The sequence below is a fragment of the Schistocerca gregaria genome, chromosome 2, assembly GCF_023897955.1.
Source record: "Schistocerca gregaria isolate iqSchGreg1 chromosome 2, iqSchGreg1.2, whole genome shotgun sequence".
NCBI classification, from domain to species: Eukaryota; Metazoa; Arthropoda; class Insecta; order Orthoptera; family Acrididae; genus Schistocerca; species Schistocerca gregaria.
Window position 1 is genome coordinate 179,322,356 of NC_064921.1, and position 19,716 is coordinate 179,342,071.

The window sequence follows — 19,716 nt, forward strand, 5'->3', positions numbered from 1 at the left end:
CTAGTTCCTCGAGGGCAAGAGTTTGAATATGTGTTATGGGTTCCAGAAATTTGGGATTGCATAGCAGGAGAATTTTGTGGATGAAGAGAGGGTACTGCAAGGAGGTTTCAGCTCGGTTGATATGGTTTTGCAGGACTATGTTGGTGAGGACTAAGGATTGACGGAAACTGAATGGGTGGTCACTGGGGAAGGAGGGGTGGCAACAGGAGATGAGTAATTGGGGGGATTCCATGAACCCAGCAATGATGAAGGGACAGTGTGTGAGACTGGAGTCTAGCTAGTGATAAGAAAACTTTTCTGTATTAACACAGATGGAAGAGGCAAGGATCCATGCTGGCGGAAAAAACACCAAAAAATATATAAACAATGTAGAATTACATCCAAAAAATCACAAAAATACATCCAAATACATGTGAAAAATCATGAGAGAGTTGAAATGCAAAAGGGGGAAACAAGATGAAATCTGAATGGCAAAAACTCTCTAAAATTGGCATCAAGTCACAACAAGCTCAAAGAAAAGATATAAATAATAATAAAAAATATGTATATATTTTACTGTGGGTAGCAGGTATGAGGATGGATAAGTATGAAGAAGGGGGACAGCAGATGTGAGTGGAGAAGTGAAATTATTGGGTGCAAACTAGGATAGAATTGAGGAATAGTGGGGGGGTAAGGAGTGGTTTGTAGGATGAGATACAAGATCGTGTGACACCGGAAAGATGCAGGAAATGACACACAAAAATATGGAAGAGTGACGCAGGGAGAGGATGAATTTGAAGGTATATGATCAATGATATCGGCATGAGTAATGTGGGTCATAAGATGCTGCACCAACAATTGGTATGGTCTTTTAGCCATCTGTTGTGTGTGGCTGAGACAGTTGATACAGTGTGGATTGTATCTAGAGTGTGCAGTGTGGTTTATAAGGTAAAAAGAGAAATGCAGGAAAGTAGAGAAAGAAGGTTGCACATTGAGCATAGTGATGCATTAGAAAATCGTAACAAAAGAAAACAGCACTGGGTTAAGATTGAAGAAAAGCCATCATGCAAAATCAAACAATGGAAAATCCAGGATGGAGTGTAGCAATATTATGAAAAGGAAAGTTGCTACCCACCATATAGCAAAGATGCTGAGTTGCAGATAGGCACAACAAAAAGACTGCCACAAATAAAACTTTTGGACAGTAAGGTCTTCATCAAAAATAGACAACACACACACACACACACACACACACACACACACAAGCAACTCACACAACATGACTTTAGTCTCAGGCAACTGAGATCACACTGTGGGCAGCAGCACCAGTGCATGATAGGAGTGGCAAGTGGGTGGAGGTAAGGAGGAGGCTGGGGTGGGGAAGGGAAGGGATAGTAGGGTAGGGATGGCAAACAGTGAAGTACTGCACGTTAAATGGAGGGCAGCAGAAAAGGATGGAAGTAAAAAAGACTGGGTGTGATGGTGGGATAGAGGGCTGTGTAGTGCTGGAATGAGAACAGGGAAGAGGCTGGATGGATGAAGACAATGACTAATGGTGGTTGAAGCCGAGGTTTACGTTAACATAGGATATATCACCGGGAAAGTTCCCACCTGCGCAATTCAGAAAAGCTGGTGTTGGTGGAAAGGAACTAGCCTCTTTGGCACAGGCTGTGAAGTAGTCATTGAAATGAAGGCTGTCATGTTTGGCAGCATGTTCAGCAACAGAGAGGTCTACTTGTTTCTTGGCCACAGTTTGCCACTGTGGACAGTCAGCTTGTTAGTTGTCATACCCACATAGAATGCAGCACAGTGGTTGCAGCTTAGCTTGTAGATAACATGGTTGGTTCACAGGTAGCCCTGCCTTTGATGGATAGGTGATGTTTGTGACCGGACTGGAGTAGGTGGCGGTGGTGGTAGTGGTAGTGGTGGTGGTGGGAATATGTATGAGACAGGTCTTGCATCTAGGTGTATTACAGGGGTACAAGCCATGAGATAAGGGACTGGAGAAGGGGCTGTGTAGGGTTGGATGAGAACATTGTGTAGGTTCAGTGGACGGCGGAATACCACTGTGGGAGGAGTGGGAAGGATAGTGGGCAGGATATTTCTCATTTCAGAACATGACGAGAGGTAGTTGAAACACTGGCGGAGAATGTAGCTCAGTTGTTCCAGTCATGGGTGGTACTGAGTAACGAGAGAAATACTCCTCTGCTGCTGGACAGTGGGACTTTGGGAGATGGTGGGAGACTGGAAAAATAAGACATGGGAGATTTGATTTTTGTACAAGGTTGAGAGGGTAATTACAGTCTTTGAAGGCTTCAATGGGACCCTCAATATATTTTGAGAGGAACCGTTCATCACTGCAGATGCAACGACCGTGGGTGGCTAGGCTCTATGGAAGGGACTTCTTTGTATGGAATTGGGGGGCAGCTGTCAAAGTGGAGGTATTGCTGGTGGTTAGTAGGTTTGATATGGGTGGAGGTTCTGATGTAGCCATCTTTGAGGTGGAGGTCAAACATCTAGGTGGGTGGCTTGTTGGGTTAAGGAGGATCAGGTGAAGCAAATGGAGGAGAAGTTGTCGAGGTTCGGGAGGAATGTGGATAGGGTGTCCTCACCCTCAATCCAGATTGCAAAGATTTTGTCAATGAATCTGAACCAAGTGAGGGGTTTAGAATTATGGGTGTTTAGGAAGGATTCCTCTAGATGGCCCATGCCATGGCCATGGCCCTTGCTATTGAATGATGGTGCCCATAGGTGTACCCTGGATTTGTTTGTAGGTAATGCCATCATAGGAGAAGTAATTATGGGCAAGGATATAGTTAGTCATGGAGACTAAGAAGAAAATCATATCTTCTTGACAACTGCTTCTATGCCACAGATGAATTCTTGAATAGGATAAATAAACCTGTAGGTGTAATTTATGTATTTTGTATCACTGAAGGGATTAGGGTAGGAAATAAAAATTTTAAAGTTAAAAAAAGGAACCTTCATTCATGTGTGCATTTCTTATGCACTTCACAGATTCCACATCATAATGGTTACCGTGAGACTGAGCAATGGAACCTGTAACTAACTCATTAGCAAATTAAGTGATTTCTTCCCATTCTGTACCTTGTAAATTTGTTTGAAGGGTAGAACTTCTCATCAAACAGGAAGTAAATATCTCCATAATGAAGTATTTTGCAGATTGAGACTAAATCTTTATTCCTAATGTGCTTGACAGTATATGTGCTCATTATGTTCTGACATCTGTGCTGATTGACGGGAAAGACTCCAGAACAATGATATTTAAGTCATGGTGTCAAATGAAAACTAGCACAAAGCCATTATCTTTAACAATGGTACCTGGATAACAAAAAGCTTTATGGAAGCTTTGAAAATATACTAATTCTTTAACTGCCAAATCCAAAGGTGCCAAGTAGTACTTTTGCTTCTCTTATAATGCCAGACTGTCAAACAGATTTTATATAGCACAGCCAGCATCCAATTTCATTTCTTACTGAACTGATATCTAGTGTCTCCTGTAACTAAATTTGCCAGTGCTTCGACAACAATGCTCCAGGACAGAAAAGTTATAATGAAGATCTTTTCTAATTGTTTTTTACGAACTTTTTAAACCATTCTTGTATTGATGTGACATACCTATCAAAATATCATTTGTAAACCACAGGTTTTTAACAAATACAATGAGAGGGTCACAGGCAAGCTCGTATAATATGGGAACAATTAATTTAAAATAATGTAATTCCTGATGCAGATTAATGATTAAATGCATAATAAAACTTGATTATGTAAGAAACCTCACTTACTTTCTGCAAACAACAATGAAGTGGCTGCATCTTCCCACACCTCCTTTTCATTGTAGATTTTCATCCTGTTAACTAAGGAAACAAAATATTTGAAATAGTTTACATAATTAGGAACAAATATGTATATCTAACTTGCTACTTGTATAAGTTCAGGAAAATAGCCAGTTTTTAGGAGCTCCTTCATGTGAATTATAGCCAGGGTTACAATAGATGAAGTCATGCACTAGTGATTGTTGATGTAGGAAAGGTCTTTCTTTCTGTAAGCTGTAGAATGTAACACCTCCCCCCCCCCTCCCTACATATACATATATATTCATTTTGCTATAGTTTATTATAAACTATCTGATCAAAAGTATCCAGACACCTATTAATGGACATTAATATGAGAATTGTCCATCCTTTACCATTATGAAGGCCTGAACCCATACTTCCTTAAGAGCCATAACCAGAGAGGGTAGCAATGTTGGACACTGTGGTCTGGAGTGAAGTCAACATTTTAACTCACCATAAAGGTGTGCCATTGGGTTCACGAAGAACTCTGGGCAGACCAGTCCATTTCAGGAACGCTGTTGTCCACAAACCATGGCCTCACAGATGCTGCCTCATGACAGAGAACATGATACAAACAATCATAGCTTCTGAACTGTTCCTCTATGGTGCACAATGCTGTAAAATGTTTTCATATCCTTCCACACTTGCCATTTTCTTAAGTGTGAATTTAAAGTTAAAAAACCATGAAAACACCTCCATACTGCAACACTACCTCCTACGTATTTCATTGTGTTGCTGCAGGTAACATGTTCTCCAAGCATTCACCAAACCCAAACCGTTCCCTCAAATTGCCATAGGGTGTAGTGTGATTCATCACTTCAAATTACCTGTTTCCAGCCATCCACTGTCCAGTGGCATTGCTCTTTATACCACCTCAAGTGTGTCTTGGCATTGCTTTGTGAGGAGCTGCTCAGCCATTGTAACCTATTCTTTTTAATTCACTATGCACAGACATAGAGCTAACTGGATTGCTGGCAGCACTATGAAACTCATGAGTGATTCCTTCCACTGACTTTGTGTGATTTTTTAGGTCCACTTTCCATATTGCTCGGTGATGCTTGTCTCTCAGTACATCAGGTCTGCCTCATCTTTGTTTGGCTGTCCGCTTCACAATCATATCACTGACAGTTGACTTGAGCTTGAGCAGCTTTAGAAGGGTTGAAATGTCCCTGATGGATTAGTTACTAAGATACATCCTACATTCAATGGCATTGAGCTCACATATCTGGCCCATTCCATTGTTAATGCATCTCTACTGCCGCCACAATACTCCCTGCCACCTTTCAAACAGACCGGTGTATCTCTTGTGACATCTAGCTCAATTCTGAATTATAGAAGGTTGTCTGGATACATTTGATCAGATAGTACACTTTTGAAGCAGACAGTGTGATCTTATACTTTTTGGTAGAAAGAACTGGTGATAGAGCACATAACAGAATATTCACTAGTTTACTTGCATCACCTAAGATTAATACCAAGATGATTCTTTTGAAAAGGACATATACAGTTCCCTTCCTTATCCGTATTCAGTCTCAGATTTTGCTCTGTCTCTTATGATCTCATAACTGATAGGACTAACTGCCACCTTTCCTTGTCTTTTCTTCCAACTGAGTCATTTTCAGCATGAAATTAAAAGTTGGGAATATCAATCTGAAGAGCAACTAATGGGGAATGAGGAAAAAAGTTGAACAACCAAACCCCTAGTTTACAAATAATTTCATTGTAAAAGTAACAAGTAACTGAATAGTAGAAGTATTGATTTATCAAAAGGTATGTACTATATTTATCTGAATCTAAGCCACACTTGAATGTAAACTGCATCAAAAAAATGAAACTCAAAATTCAGGAAAAAAAGAGCTATCCAATTCCAAGCTGCACCAGAAAAATGGTACTCTAAAATCAAGGGGGAAACCAATTGTAGGCCACACTTCAAAACTGAAACGAAGTTGGTTCTTTCTGACCTAAGATACAAATTAGATAGAATGGATAAAGATACATCTGCAGTAGTTGGGTTCGAGTTGTATGCATAGCAGTTGCTTCAGTGAGGATATTTTGTAAATTACTTTACTCTTTCAAACATTTAAAACCTCATAACTTGTCTGCAAAGTATTTATAGTTGTAAAAGATTTAAAAATCAATACCCAAAGTCAGTTGCCGTGCTTCATTTCTGACCGTATCACTATTCCACATAAGAATAATATTAATGTAAGCATAATACGATTTTTATATTCTTTTGTGTTTGCCATTATCTCAGTGGAGACTGTTAGATGGACAGGATGTAAATGAGGTAATAACCAACAAGGAGGAATACATGAATATATGGCATAATGTTTACAATCACATTATTCTTATGATGATGAGTGTACTGTGTTCATAGGAGCCATCTCTTGTCACTGGTATGAGAACATTCAAGATGTAGCATTGGCCATATTGATGTACACACAGTCTTTTCATTTGGCTTTTTGTAGTAGGCTTCAAATGTATCACTAACAATGCTTACAAAATAATAATGAAAATAACTTAGAAATTGAAAGCAGACATATAAAACGAAATTTCATTAGATTTATAGTACTAATTTATGAAATGTTTAAATTATCAATTAGATAATTCTGAATCACTGTCAATCAATTTCTGGTTGTACAGTTCTTCATTTAGATACTCATCCTTCATACTGTCTAGTGCATACAATATTGAACATTTTTTAAATGCCTCTTGCAGAGTCTGATTTGTAACACACTTACATGCATCATTAATCGATTGGCACACTTGCGACAAACTCCCACATTTTACATGCCCTGTTGGTGTCAGTTCTCTGTTATTTTTAGAAATCCAGTCAGTGAGCATGCGTTTAAGCTTGTCCTTAAATTGTTTATTGAAACAGACATCAAGTGAGTGCAGAACTGGCATCATCCCGCCAGGAATTACTCCCAAGTCTATTTTGCTTTCTAATAATTTTCATTTTACTGCAGGTGTTGTATGGCCTGCATGTGCACCTAATACCAGCTTACTGTGTAAACCAGCTGTTGCACCAGGACAATTATTCCGTACAAACATAATCCATTACAGCACTGTGTCCTCCAAAAAACACCCACTTTCATTTGCTTGTATAATTAGATTTTAGAAACCCAACAGATTTTAGTAAAGTCTTAGCTTATCTTATAGAACTTTAAGATAGCCACTAAATTGCATGTGATATGTGGGCACACAGCAATTGGCAAATGTGAGCATTATTCTTTCTTCCATATTAAAAAACTCTCCAATCTCAACTACATAAAGGAAAGTTGTGTACATTGAGAACAGCAACATTTATTGGAAATGAAAAGGATAAGTAACCTTGTCACTAAGACAGGTAATAATAGAATAATAATATTAAAAACTAAAACCACAGAGTTCATTAGTTTCTCTTCTTAGGCACAGAATAAGTGTGTACATCAATGCTCCAGGTGGTGAGTGCAGGAACTTCTTTAACTTGAAGATTAGCTGATCATGCTGTGGAACAGATGATCTCCATCACCACATCAGCCCCCCATGGAGAAGTGGATTGTTGTGTACTTCCATCAGTCCTGATGCCAGTGAAATCTTGATGGAAAATGGACATGCCAGCTGGAAGATGTTTGGTACGTCAGCTGAGGTACCATGGTTTCATCGTGTGGTGGTTTGATTGTAGAAGGCGAGAAAGGCAGTTGGCTGGTTGAGGAATGCAGAGGTGCATCAAAAGAGTCATGAAACACAAACACATGCTTGACATGATCGATGGGGATGGTACTGTGTTTGTCCTTCAGCAGGATGTCCATTGATGACATCCGGTACATCATCAAAGCATGACATGAGTGCTGTTTGGTAACTCTCTATGCACAAATGAAGGACGTGAACCACGTTGTGGTGATGGTTGAGGTTGCATTTGGGTGATGTATTTTCTGAGTTGAGTTATTAGTTATGGTTGATATAAAAGGTCTTCCAATGATGCTCTTGGCTCAACAGTTTCCCCTGGTAGATAAAGTGTCTCTTTATAAATGGGCTCCGCTGGTGATGCATCAAGGTCTGGGTCTGGCTTGTGTATTGTTCATTGGCCGAGAAGTATCAGGGATAAGACTTGCCGAATTTGTATCGCAGCACATGAGCACTGCTTTCAAGGAGCGGTGCCAGTGCTCCTCCATTCCATTGGTGGCTATTTGGTAGCTTGTGGTCAGATGTTGTGTTACACCACATAATTTGCCTGTCTGCACAAAAAGTTCAGATTGAAACTGGCAGCCTCTTATCAGTTGTTATATGTAACAGACAACCAAACTGCATGACACATTGCACCATAAATGCTGTTGCCAGTGTCTCAGCAGAGGTATTGCCTACTGGGATTGCTTCAGGCCAACGTGTGAATTTGTTGATAACTGTTAATAGGTATCGCTGTCCTTCTGATGATGGCAGGATCCCACAGTGTCTAGGTGAATGTGAGCAAATCTCTCAGTAACCTCCAGAAAGTTGCTAATGGGTGCATGCATGTGCCATGTAATCTTACTTGGTTGGAGTTCCATGCAAGAGCGCGACCACTGTTGACAGTCGTTTTGGATACGTGGTGAAAGGTAATGGGAGATGACAAGTTTCACCGATGCTCTGATGCCTGGGTGGCATATGTGTAGGCCATGGATAATCAACTTGCATAGTCCCACTGGCTCATGTGGGCAGATTCATCTATGGAAATTTTGCAATAGAGTTGTGTGTTTGCTTCAGGTATGTTGACAAGTTTGAGCTGTAGGTCAGTCAGTGTGTCATGCAGAAGGTTACAGAGCTCCTGACTGGTGTGCTGCACATCACATAGGTATGAAAGTTTGACAGTCTCCATGACTGCACTAACCTGACACGAGCAGTCAGCCACTATGTTCTTGAGGCCTGGGATGTGCTGTATGTTGGTCAAGAATTGTGCTACTTATTCTAGCTACCTAAATTGCCTTGGTGAACATTTGTCATCATTTTGCCAGAATGCCTTTGTGAGCACCTTGTCATCGGTATATATGGTAAACGTTCTTTCTTCCAGTTGAGTGTGGAAGTATTTTACTGCTGCATACATGGCTAACATCTCACAATTGTATCCACTAAGTCTCTGCGGTGCTGGTATCAATTTATGTGCAAAGAAGGCAAGAGGTCGCCATGTGTCACCAACATGCTGCTGAAGTGCAGCTATGACTACAGTTTGACAGCTGTCTACAACTAATGTCAGGGGCGCATCTGTGGTAGAGTGAGTGAGGAGTGCAGTGTCAGCAAGAGTCTTCTTGGCTGCCTCGAGTGTGTTGTTCATTGTTGGGGTCCATAGCAGTAACGCTTTGCTCTCTGCCTTGGGACCAGACAGCGCAGATGTGAGTGGTTCCTGCACTTCAGCAGCATATGGCAGATGGCACTGGTAAAAGTTGGCATGCCAAGGAATCTGCTCAACTCTTTTGCTGTAGCCAGTTGTTTGATATGACTTTGTCTTTCTCTGGTAGTGGGCACGAGCCTTCTGATGAAATGCAATGTCCCAAGAAAGACATCTCTAGTTTACTAAACACACACTTTAACACATTTAGTATGATGCTGTAAGTAGTGAGATATTCAAAAACCTGAGTATGGTACTGCTTGTGTAATTCTGGCGTTTCTGAGAAGATGAGATCATCATCCAGGTAAGTGAAACAATGAGGCAGGCCTCACAGTACAGAATTGATGAATTTCTGCCAGATTTGTGCCACGCCCCTGACACCAAAGGTCATAAACAGGCTCTCAAATAAACCGAAAGTTGTAATTATTGCTGTCTTGGGAATGTCTTTCTCAGACACAGGAATCTTTGTGTATGCTTTAGCATAGTCAAGGCACAGAACACATTTCCCACCCAGTGAACGGTTGTAATCTTTTAAGTGTGGCACTGGTTAATGATTTGGAATGGTCCCAGCATTCAAAGTGCCATCGTCCCTGCACGGCCGCCATGCACCGTTCTTTTTGGGGACCAGGTGAAGCGGATTTGACCATGTACCACTAGATGGACATATTATCCCTTCTGCCAGCATACCATCAAACGCAGCCTTCACTATGGCATATCTGGTTGAGGCCAACCGACCGGGCCTACACGAACTGAGGTGACCTGTAGTGATGTTAATGCAATGAGTAGTATTGTTGCATGGCTGCTGCAGAGCCCCGGGAGGCCTGGTAACTGTCAGGAGCTGGTCGAGTAGCTCTGTGAACTCTCCTGCCACCATCTGGACAAGCTTGACATTGCAGTTGGCCGGGTGGCACTGTTATCAGGTCACTGACAGTCCAGTGACTGCATCTACAGGCAGGCGTTGACGACGTCGGGCAGCAGGTAGTAGTGGGTGTGTAGGTCTGCTCTGATGATCGATTCTGTTATGTCAGCAACAACTAATTTCCCCAGATCTTGTGCCATAAGCTGTGTACTGTATGTTCAAATATCACAATTATTGGCCTTTGTCAGCTTGAAGGTGGTGATCAGGCAATATTAATGTTCTTTTTCCCATGGCAAAATCCTTAAATCTGAGCCGGTATCTATCAAGAATTTGATTCCTGACTTACAGTTGGTGAGATACAGGTGGGAAGAGGGGCCCGCATATGTATTCACTGTCAGTGATTACTTTTAGCACTGTGATCAGTGAGGAGTTCAGACAGTGTCAATTTTGCTAATCAAGCCACTGTTTAATTATTGCTCCAATGGCATAATTTTTTTATTTATTTATTTTTTGAAAGCTTGTCACAATCAGGTTTGGTTTCTGTTGTGGAGCAGTAGCACATAATGACAGCATTGGATCCAGAAGTGGACACATAGCATCTTGTATCCTGTCAGCCATGGCCATTTTGTTAGAGGACATCTTGGTTTGAGAGCAGTTAAAACTATGACTGTTGCTGGCAGCCTACTGCTCCATATTATACACAGTGGTGCATTTGGCAAGCTGTGAGCATCCCATTTCGTTCTTAAGTGATGTAAATATTGTGAGGGTTTCTTGTCACTGACATCATCTTGTGTGAGAACCTGTCATAGTCTCTCCTCTTGAGAGGAAGACACCCAGCTTATTAGTTCTGACTTCAGTTTAGAACATATATCCACTTCCAATGGTGCTGTTATTACATCTTGTACTTCTGCTGTGAATCTTTCATAAAGTTGACTTACCACCAGGCCAAATTTATACCTGAACATAAAAAAATTTGCTTACACTTGTGCAAACCAGAGAGCCAGATTGGTAGCCCAGAATGGTGCAAGTCATACAGCCAGTTTTGATGTGTTATGCATTTTATTACTGCAAATTGATGCTTTCACATTGTGAACTATTTTTATGAGCCACTATCATGTTGGGGTCACCACTGAAGCTTATCTTATAGGGTAGGAGACAGCCACTAAATTGCGTGCGATACATAGGTGTACAGCATGTGGTGAATGCAAGCTTTATTCTTTCTTCCATATTTAAGAAACTCTCAACTACATAAAGGAAAGCCATCTATGTTGAGAACAGAAACATTAATTGGAAATGAAAAGGGATAAGTAAATTTGTCACTATGACAGGTAACAACAGAATAATAATATTGAAAACTAAAACCACAGGTCCAATAGTGTCTCTTCTTAGGCATGGAATATGAGTGCACATCAGCACCCCAGGTGGTGAGTGCGTGAACTTCTTTGACATAACTTGTTAATCAGCTGGTCAGGCTGATGAATGCATGATCTCTGCCGTCGCCACTAGTCTTTCACTTGACAACTATGAATGGGGGTAATTTATGTCCATCTACTGTGAAAGCATGACATACATCTGCTGTTTTTCACTCTTGATGTAAAGATACTTGTATATCTATTTCCTCTGGCGTAAACTGTGTAATTTGACAGCATGTCAACATATACATGAGTTTGGTCAGTGTTTCCAGACTGGTCAAGGAGGCACTGGTTTTCAGTGCACCACCTGATTATGATGCACTGAAATTCCAAAAGGTTTTTGTCATAATTTTTCGGCAGCCTCTGTGCAATTGAAGTTCACCTCTGAAGTAAAAAACCCCAGCACTTCATAAAAAGACCAATCCATTTGCGGCTACCTTAAAATCTTCGATATTTTCCACTCAAGCAACTTCATGTGCCTCAATTTTAAAATTTCAGCATTCACAGGCAGGCATTTCTGATGCTGTTCCTCAACACACTTGCCTAAAATTACTTCATAAGCATGATATTGGCCACATTGTGGCCCACTAAAGGCTTTCCTACTACTGGAATATTCAAATAATTTGTCTTTGTGGTGGCATAACATCTCTGATTCTGTAAATAAGTATTGCTGCCCCACAAGACAGTGAGAGTTAGTAGGCTTTGTACACTAGTAACATTTACATGTGGTATGAATATGTACTTACTAATAAATAGTGTATCTATGCTGTGTCACTACTCTGTTATCTCACCACCAGTACCCCATTTCCCACATCTTTTTGCATTTACCATCATCTGACATTTCTCTCTTCAATCCCATGTCACAGATCTGCAGCATGATCAGAACATTTTTTCACAAAAGAAATAACCGTCTTCTTGAATTTGGCATTATATTGAAAGCTGTTATTATTGATCACTAACACAAGCACTTCACAAAATTTGAATAAACAGTATATTAAATCATAACAAGCCACAATGTACCAACTCTTGGAAGAATCTTAAAGCATTATGCATTGTGGTATTTGAGTAAAGAATGTTATTATTGTTGCTACAAATATTTGAAAGGCTGCCACTTTCAAAGATGAGCAATGCTGAATTCTATTTCCTTCATTAGATGATGTATTAATTCAATGGCTGAAATTTGAAGAAAAGTAGACTCATCTGCCAAATTTTTCATGCCAGTGTTTATCCCTCTGCCTGAAAAGCATGTCTGTGTAGTTCTGCAAATATTCGAAGGCAAAAGTTAGTTATAGTGGCTCCTAGCACCATTTTTCAGAACTTTCATTTGCTTTGCACTCAATTCTAATCCGCAGGTGGTTTTTTGAATCCTGAAGAAAGTGTGGCTTAGATTATGATTAATATGGTAAACAAGATGGAAAACTTCATTGGCTTTCAGAAATATCCCTTTTTGGCTAGTATATGCATGCACATGCATGTATATGCTCAGTTGTATGGCTACAATGTGTTAGCTGAATACACTGTGCCAGAACTGCAATTATGTTGTTCAGCTGTGTTGAGGTGTTATGTTCAGTGGAGTGGATGACAGGCAAGAGGAGGCAGGAAGTGGTTGGGAGGGTTGAAGAAGGATGGCTGATGGCTAGAAGGCAGTAGCACCAGATGCATGAGATACGAATTCGACATAGGGACTGTAGCTGGCGAGCCACTGCAGCGCATAATGACAATGATTTGGAGGGGGAGGCAAAACAGTGGAAGGAGAGACTGTGAGTACAGGATCAGTGAAGTTAGGGCAATGGGGTGGGTGTGGGGTAGGGGGCTAGCAAAGATTGAGGCCAGGAGGATTACAAGCTCAAAGGAACCGTTACAAGGATAGCTGCTGTCTAAGCATTTCAGAGGCATCATTGCACCACCTGCTGCCTCTCTATCTCAGCCATCAGCCCACCTTCCCCAACCCTCCCTTCCATTCCTCACCTTTTCTTCTGTTTCAGCAAATCAACACCTCTACTAGATGGTGAGTTGTTACCTTTACTTCTAAATTATTTACACTACCCCAGAATTATCCATTACGCTATTTAAACAACCACTACTTTACTTTTCATTACAAATATCAATAAATATTCTTCAAGAAATAAAAAATGGTTGCACTATCCTTATAGTGAGATAGCTGTTCGACATAGATATTTAATATCTGCTGAACATTATACAAGGAATTAGGCATTCAGAAATCATTTTTTACTGTACAGTGCCCCAGGAATTAGTCTGAAAATACAATTCAGTGTAAAAAAAATGAGGTTCAAATTGAACAGCAAAGATAGATTATATTTTTCATAATTGACAGGAACTGGTGCAGATGTGCTTCACTGAAACAAATGAAACTGGTGGAAGTGATCGATAAAAAAACTCTTCATATATAAAGGAAAAAGAAAGATGTTTTGGTCGAAAGATTTGTTAAGAGGCATCTTTTATAAATCTCATTCCATGTCTGTGTTTAGTACCACTATCGTAAGTGCAAGCATAGGGGCATTGGTTTTACAAGCAGAGTTAAACCTGTCAATGGTTCATCCACCAATATATTTGAACAGAACTTTGTTCTTCATGCAGATGAGTTTTGTTTCATGACATTCAGCACAATCATTGTGCCACCCTAGTTCTTACTCATATTTGCTTTACTTCCATTCCTTTGCATATTTACTCTTTGTAAAGTAATGGTTACATAAAAACATGTACAATATATGGCTGGACCATAATTTCAAGCTGCCACTATCGTAGGCTCTCCAATTAAAAATGTCTTATGTCTTACACAATGTTTTGTAGTAATTTCAATGTGATGAATTTATGTCAAGCATAGTTCAGTGTTAGTGTGAATGTACTTCTGTAGAAAAAAGATGCTTCTAGCATGTCTGCCAAGAATGTGAAAGAATAATGCCACAAGTGCACACATGCAGTAGTTTAAGTTTCAGAAGAGTGTTGTATGCCAGTCTTGCAAAGTAAAGTGAAATGGCATGACTGTTAAGTTTACTTCACCAAGCTCTACATTAAACTTATCAGCATAAGAAAACTAGTCATGAGAACATAAAAACTACTCAGAATTACTTCCTGTTTCAGCTCTGAGAGGGCCTACATCTCACTAATTTTGTTTACTTATTCAATCTATGTCTTGTTTAGCTCTCTCATTGTGGGGGCAAGTACATGGGGTTACCTGATCACATCTACTGAGCTTATGTGTAGCAGCTACTTAACAATTATAGGTCATGATGTATTTTGTGTGTGTGTGTGTGTGTGTGTGTGTGTGTGTGTGTGTGTCACTCATTGTCAATGAAAAAAAGAGAAAACAGCAGAACCATATCAGTGCCTCAAGACAACAGAAAATTATAGAAATAATTATGTATCTGTATTGATATTCACTTTACAGTAGAGGATGTTCTGATTTGAAACCACTTTCCAGATTAAAACTGTCTTCTAGACTGGGACTCAAACCTGGATCTTTGCCATTCACGGACAAGTAGTCTACCAACTGAGCTATCCAAGCACAAGTCATGACTCACAGCTTTACTTCCAGCAGTATTACTTCTCCTACCTCCCAAACTCCACAAGCACCTCCTGCATACCTTAGCACTCATGGAAGAAAGGATGTTGAGGAGATGTGGCTTACCTATGGAAAAGATCCCGGGTCAAGTCCCGGTCTGGCATCCGGTTTTAATCTCTCAGGGACTTTCAAAGATATATCAGTATATAAAAAATAAAGGAAATTTTAACAGAATTAACAGATTTGGCATTCATTGGTCTTTGATATATGCCATTATCATACATTTATGTGATGGTTGTTAGAAAGTGTGTACCTGAATATCGCCTTCAAGAACATAGCGGTCAATGAGCTGATATTCCTTGCCAGATCTAGGTCGGAGGGTTGTAGCGGCCTGTCTCCCTAACCTGTGAAATAAGGAATGGGTCAATGTGAAGACCACAGAAAGTTAACTGCATGGAAATCATTAAAGAAATAAATATACAATATCATTACCTTCGTCCGTCCTGCACATCCGATGAACTGTGTGAACATAAAGATAAGGTGTCCATGTAATCAGAAATATTTGAGGTGCCACTGCTCACACTCTGTGAATCAATATATGGAATTGCAACAGAATTTTCTCCTTCAGGACTTCCAGAAACTGAAAAACAAAATCAACTACAGTAATCCTCTTCTCATAAAATTTTATAAATGTATGTTTGAAAAATCAAGTAACCAATACTATAAGCTGAAGGTTTAAGTTTTAATTAAGATAGGTTGTAGGCAAAATATTCATAGAACCTTGAGTAAGTTCACAAAGAACTTGTAAGAATTTTGGAAGTTCCAAGCTCAGCTGGTGCACTAACCTGAAACCTTTTGGTATGTAGGCCCTGTTACTTCAACTGGTGAACACTTTGCAGTTGCAACAGACTTCTGAAAACACAGTGGACTGTTTTTTACAGGATCAACAGATTTTGATCTTCTTGGTAGAGAGTAATGTAGACACTTTGTATCATAGCCAGAATGATTAATAAGTGCAGATAGATTTTCAGTCTGTGACAAGTTTCTTGCCTTGAGTAAGATTAAATCCACTGCAACCCCTGAGTCATTAGAACTGGAAGAATCTCTGTTGTTCACTGGCTTACAAGGGACACTGGAGGAGCGACGTATATGGACAGGTAGCAAAAGGCTGTCTGACAGATGCCTTTCATTTTCCACAGGTTTCTCCTTAAGACTGTCTCTGTGAGAAAAATGATTGTTCATGCATTTTGGTAGACTACCAGTACAGTCAGATTGTCTGGCATGAGATGGTTGCTTTCTTTGAGGGAAAGTGTTCCACAAATGCAACTCTAGAGATTCATCAGAATTTGGATGCGTACAGATCTGTTGTGAATAAGTAACTCTTCCACAATCACATGCAAACTGCTCTTTACACTTCTTCAAATTTTCTTGTGTTTTAAATTCTGCACTATCTGACAGAGAGGTTTCTGCATTATTTCTTCCATGTCTGCACATAGAGGTTAATGGTATATCACACACTGTTATGTCTGGTTCCTGAGCTTGGTTGAAATATACAGTGGGTATTTTGCATGGTGTATGGTAATGTTTTCCTCGCCTACCATCAGCACTGTTGCTACATGCATCATCATGAGCTGAAGTACTCGGGATATTTTGAACTGAATCTATATCTCTTGGACCTGAACTAGTGTGCAGGTTTTCTGTTGGTGAACTTGGTGGAGAATTATCTCCTGGATGGAGCAATAAGTCTTTACCAGGAAGCATCATTAAGTAATCATCTGATACACTTTTCTCCTGTTTAGAAGACATTAGATTTTCAACTTTTTCAACCTTATCTGGGCTATCAGCACTAAAATTTTCTGCCTGGAAATGATGTCCACATTTTTCACATACTCTCACTACACTAGGGTCAGTGGATGAAATAATATATTTATTGTCTTGTTCTCTGTTGGCCTGCATATTTGTGTCAGGGGTACATACTTTATCTTGTTCTATTCCTGCTTTCTTAAGAACATCTTTTACATTTTCATAATATTCTAAGGAATCAGCAAATCCCATGTTTTCATAATATCGGTCTTCACTTGAAGGGGCATTTGGAGCTTCACAGACACCATCTGATTGTCCAGTTTCCAGGTTGGTGAATCCTGTTTCAGTGGTACTAGTTGCTGTTAAGTTTCCACCATAAGTTTTTTCTGTAATTGCTTTCTGACAGACACAAGGAGAACCACTGCAGTAGCATTTCTGACGCAGAGCAGTCTCCCTGTTCCTTTTCTTTGATTTGTCTACTGTGGCATATAAAGCTGTGGTGTTTGAAGTATCACTAGTTGTCATCATTTCATGCAAATCCAGGCCAGCACATCGTGAAGAAGTGCCAGTGTCTTCCATTCCATTTCCACGTCGGCAGTATGGTAATGTCATGAAGTTACCAGCCCAGAACATTACTTTCTGACATGGGCAGTTCCCATGAGTATATTTTTCTTTGGTATTCTTGTTTACAGTCCCTTGTCCCGTCAGTTTTAAAGGATTAGATATAGAAGTAATTTTGTTGCAAGGCCTCAGAAAACATTTACATGGCATTCTTGATGTTTGTGTTCTTGGTACAGTATCATAATTGCCACCAAATGAAGATGCTCCAGGAACTACAACAGGCTCACATAATTTGTGAACTTTTTTTGGGGTGCCACAGTCTACTTTTAATGCAGTGTCTTCTGTATCCTCCATTACAGTATCACCCGTCATACTTTCATCGGATCCTTCTTGCACCTAGAAGAATGAATAACTAGTGTAAATCTTGTGTGGATTTTTAAAGTAAATTGTGGTCAATGTAACACATAGATTAATGCCTTACCTCAGAGCAAATGTTTTCAGTAAATGTACTGGGAATGTCATAATTGTGATCTGAAGCTCCATCTGTTATTGTATTTGGTATACACCTATCCTGTTTAATAAATTCAGTATTGTTTCTACATTTATAGCTGACTTGTTGTAGTGTCAGTTTTTGGACATGTGCTCCCAAACTCACTGGTACAGGATTTTCAGTTAATTTATTCCTGTTAGAGAAATTTGGTGAAGCTGAATTCTGTGATGAAGAATTATGAGCACAAATTGTTTGGGATGAGCAGTGCCAACGATTTAGACATAAATTACATGTGGCTATCCCCTGAGCTGTGTTGAATGTTGGCAGTACAGATGTATTGTCACCTGTTGGATAGGATTTTGACATTAGCAATGGATCTTGTTGAGATGTCACTGTGCAGACTTGTTGCTGGTGTATAGGGTAGAGTCTTTTGAATGGGCTGTGCTGCATAATTTTCTCCAGTGAACTGTGAGTGGCAAGGTGGAATGGCTTGCACTCAGTGCCAGATGTTTCATTGTCTGTCAGATGACAGATGTTTGTAACATCACGACAGTGACACAACTGTGCCCCTGCTATGACACGCCTGTTGGAATCTGGATTAAACAAAATGCTTTGTGTCTCAGGAATGGAATTGTTCTGGAAATGTTCCTGCACTGCTGTTTTTGAGCAACTAACTCCATCAGATCTAGAATGTACAGTTACATGTTGCTGAAATATTTTACAGGTCTGTCGATGATAACTATGTCTGCAGGTCATAGTATCCTTAGGAGAGGCAGCAAACTGATGACCACCGATATTGTCTAGTGGTTGTTGAGTGCATCTTTCTGTAGCTGTGATTTCAGATGCTGTCCAAGACTGAGAATTGCTGTCTTCACCAGTTTTGCTGTGAATAAAGAAAATAAGGATTAGGCAATGTATATTAGATGCACTATCTTTTGTTATTACAGTTTGTAACTAGTATGTACATTAAGTCCTTTTCATTATTAAACCACAAAATTAGGTTTTTAAGAGTAAGTTACAAGGGGCATTTAAAATTTTGCATACTGTGTGTGGTTACTCAGACTCTTACAATACAAAGATGAAAACTTAATAAAACTGTATGTAGATAATGGTAAACCACCATATCTCTATGCACCATCTTACCCACATAACTAACTGCTACCTTTCATATGTGCTGTGTGTGTGTGTGTGTGTGTGTGTGTGTGTGGCTCTGGATATTCAATTGTGCATACAGTAGTTGGTTTGATTTTTATTTATTTACTAGCTTTTCCCATGGCTTTGCCGTTGTATGTGTCTGGTGCAAACATTGCACTCATCACCTACTTCTCCCCCCCTGTGTCCACCTCTTCCCCTCTCTGTCCTTTCCATTTCCCCCTTCCCCTCCCTCTATCTCTTCATCTCCACCTACCTCTTCTCTTTGTCCATCTCCTCTGTCTCCTTTCTCTGTTTGTATCTTCCTTCAGCTCCCTCCATCCATATGCTTCTCCCCCCTCTGTTCATCTGCTCCTCCCCCTTTCCCTTTTCCACTAACCAACTACACCTTCCACCTGCCTGCTGCAGCTCCCCTTCCCCCTCACCCTCTTCTGTCCATCTCCCACCTCCCCCCCCTCTCTGACCATCTCCTCCTGCCCCCTCTCTCTGTCCACCCCTCCTTTCCTGTCCCTTCCTCACCCCTCTCTCTCTCCATCTCCTGTGCCCCTCCTCTCTGTGTCCATCTCCTCCTCCTCCTCCTCTTCCTATTTCTAAGTGTGTTCTCCTCCCTGTAACTGTACCGCCTGCCTTTCCCCTCTCTCTGTCCATTCTCTCTTACTTCCTTCTCTCTGTCCATCCACTCTTGCTTACTCTCCCTCTATCTGACTGCTCCTGCTCCCACTCTCTGCCCATCCCT

At 40.3% G+C, this 19,716-nt stretch overlaps 1 protein-coding gene across 3 annotated transcripts in view; it reads right to left on the bottom strand.

Moving 5' to 3' along the window:
• LOC126336640 (uncharacterized) overlaps positions 1-19,716 on the bottom strand; it is a 1,144,005-nt gene that overhangs the window by 26,039 nt on the left and 1,098,250 nt on the right. For all 3 annotated transcript variants that reach the window (XM_050000560.1, XM_050000559.1, XM_050000561.1), the window contains exons 8-12: positions 17,820-18,711; positions 15,820-17,734; positions 15,467-15,614; positions 15,288-15,378; positions 3,786-3,857 (exon numbers count right to left, since the gene is read on the bottom strand). In XM_050000560.1, the coding sequence (XP_049856517.1) occupies positions 3,846-3,857; positions 15,288-15,378; positions 15,467-15,614; positions 15,820-17,734; positions 17,820-18,711 (3,058 nt within the window). In that variant the 3' untranslated portion in view covers positions 3,786-3,845. The remainder of the gene's footprint in view (positions 1-3,785; positions 3,858-15,287; positions 15,379-15,466; positions 15,615-15,819; positions 17,735-17,819; positions 18,712-19,716) is intronic.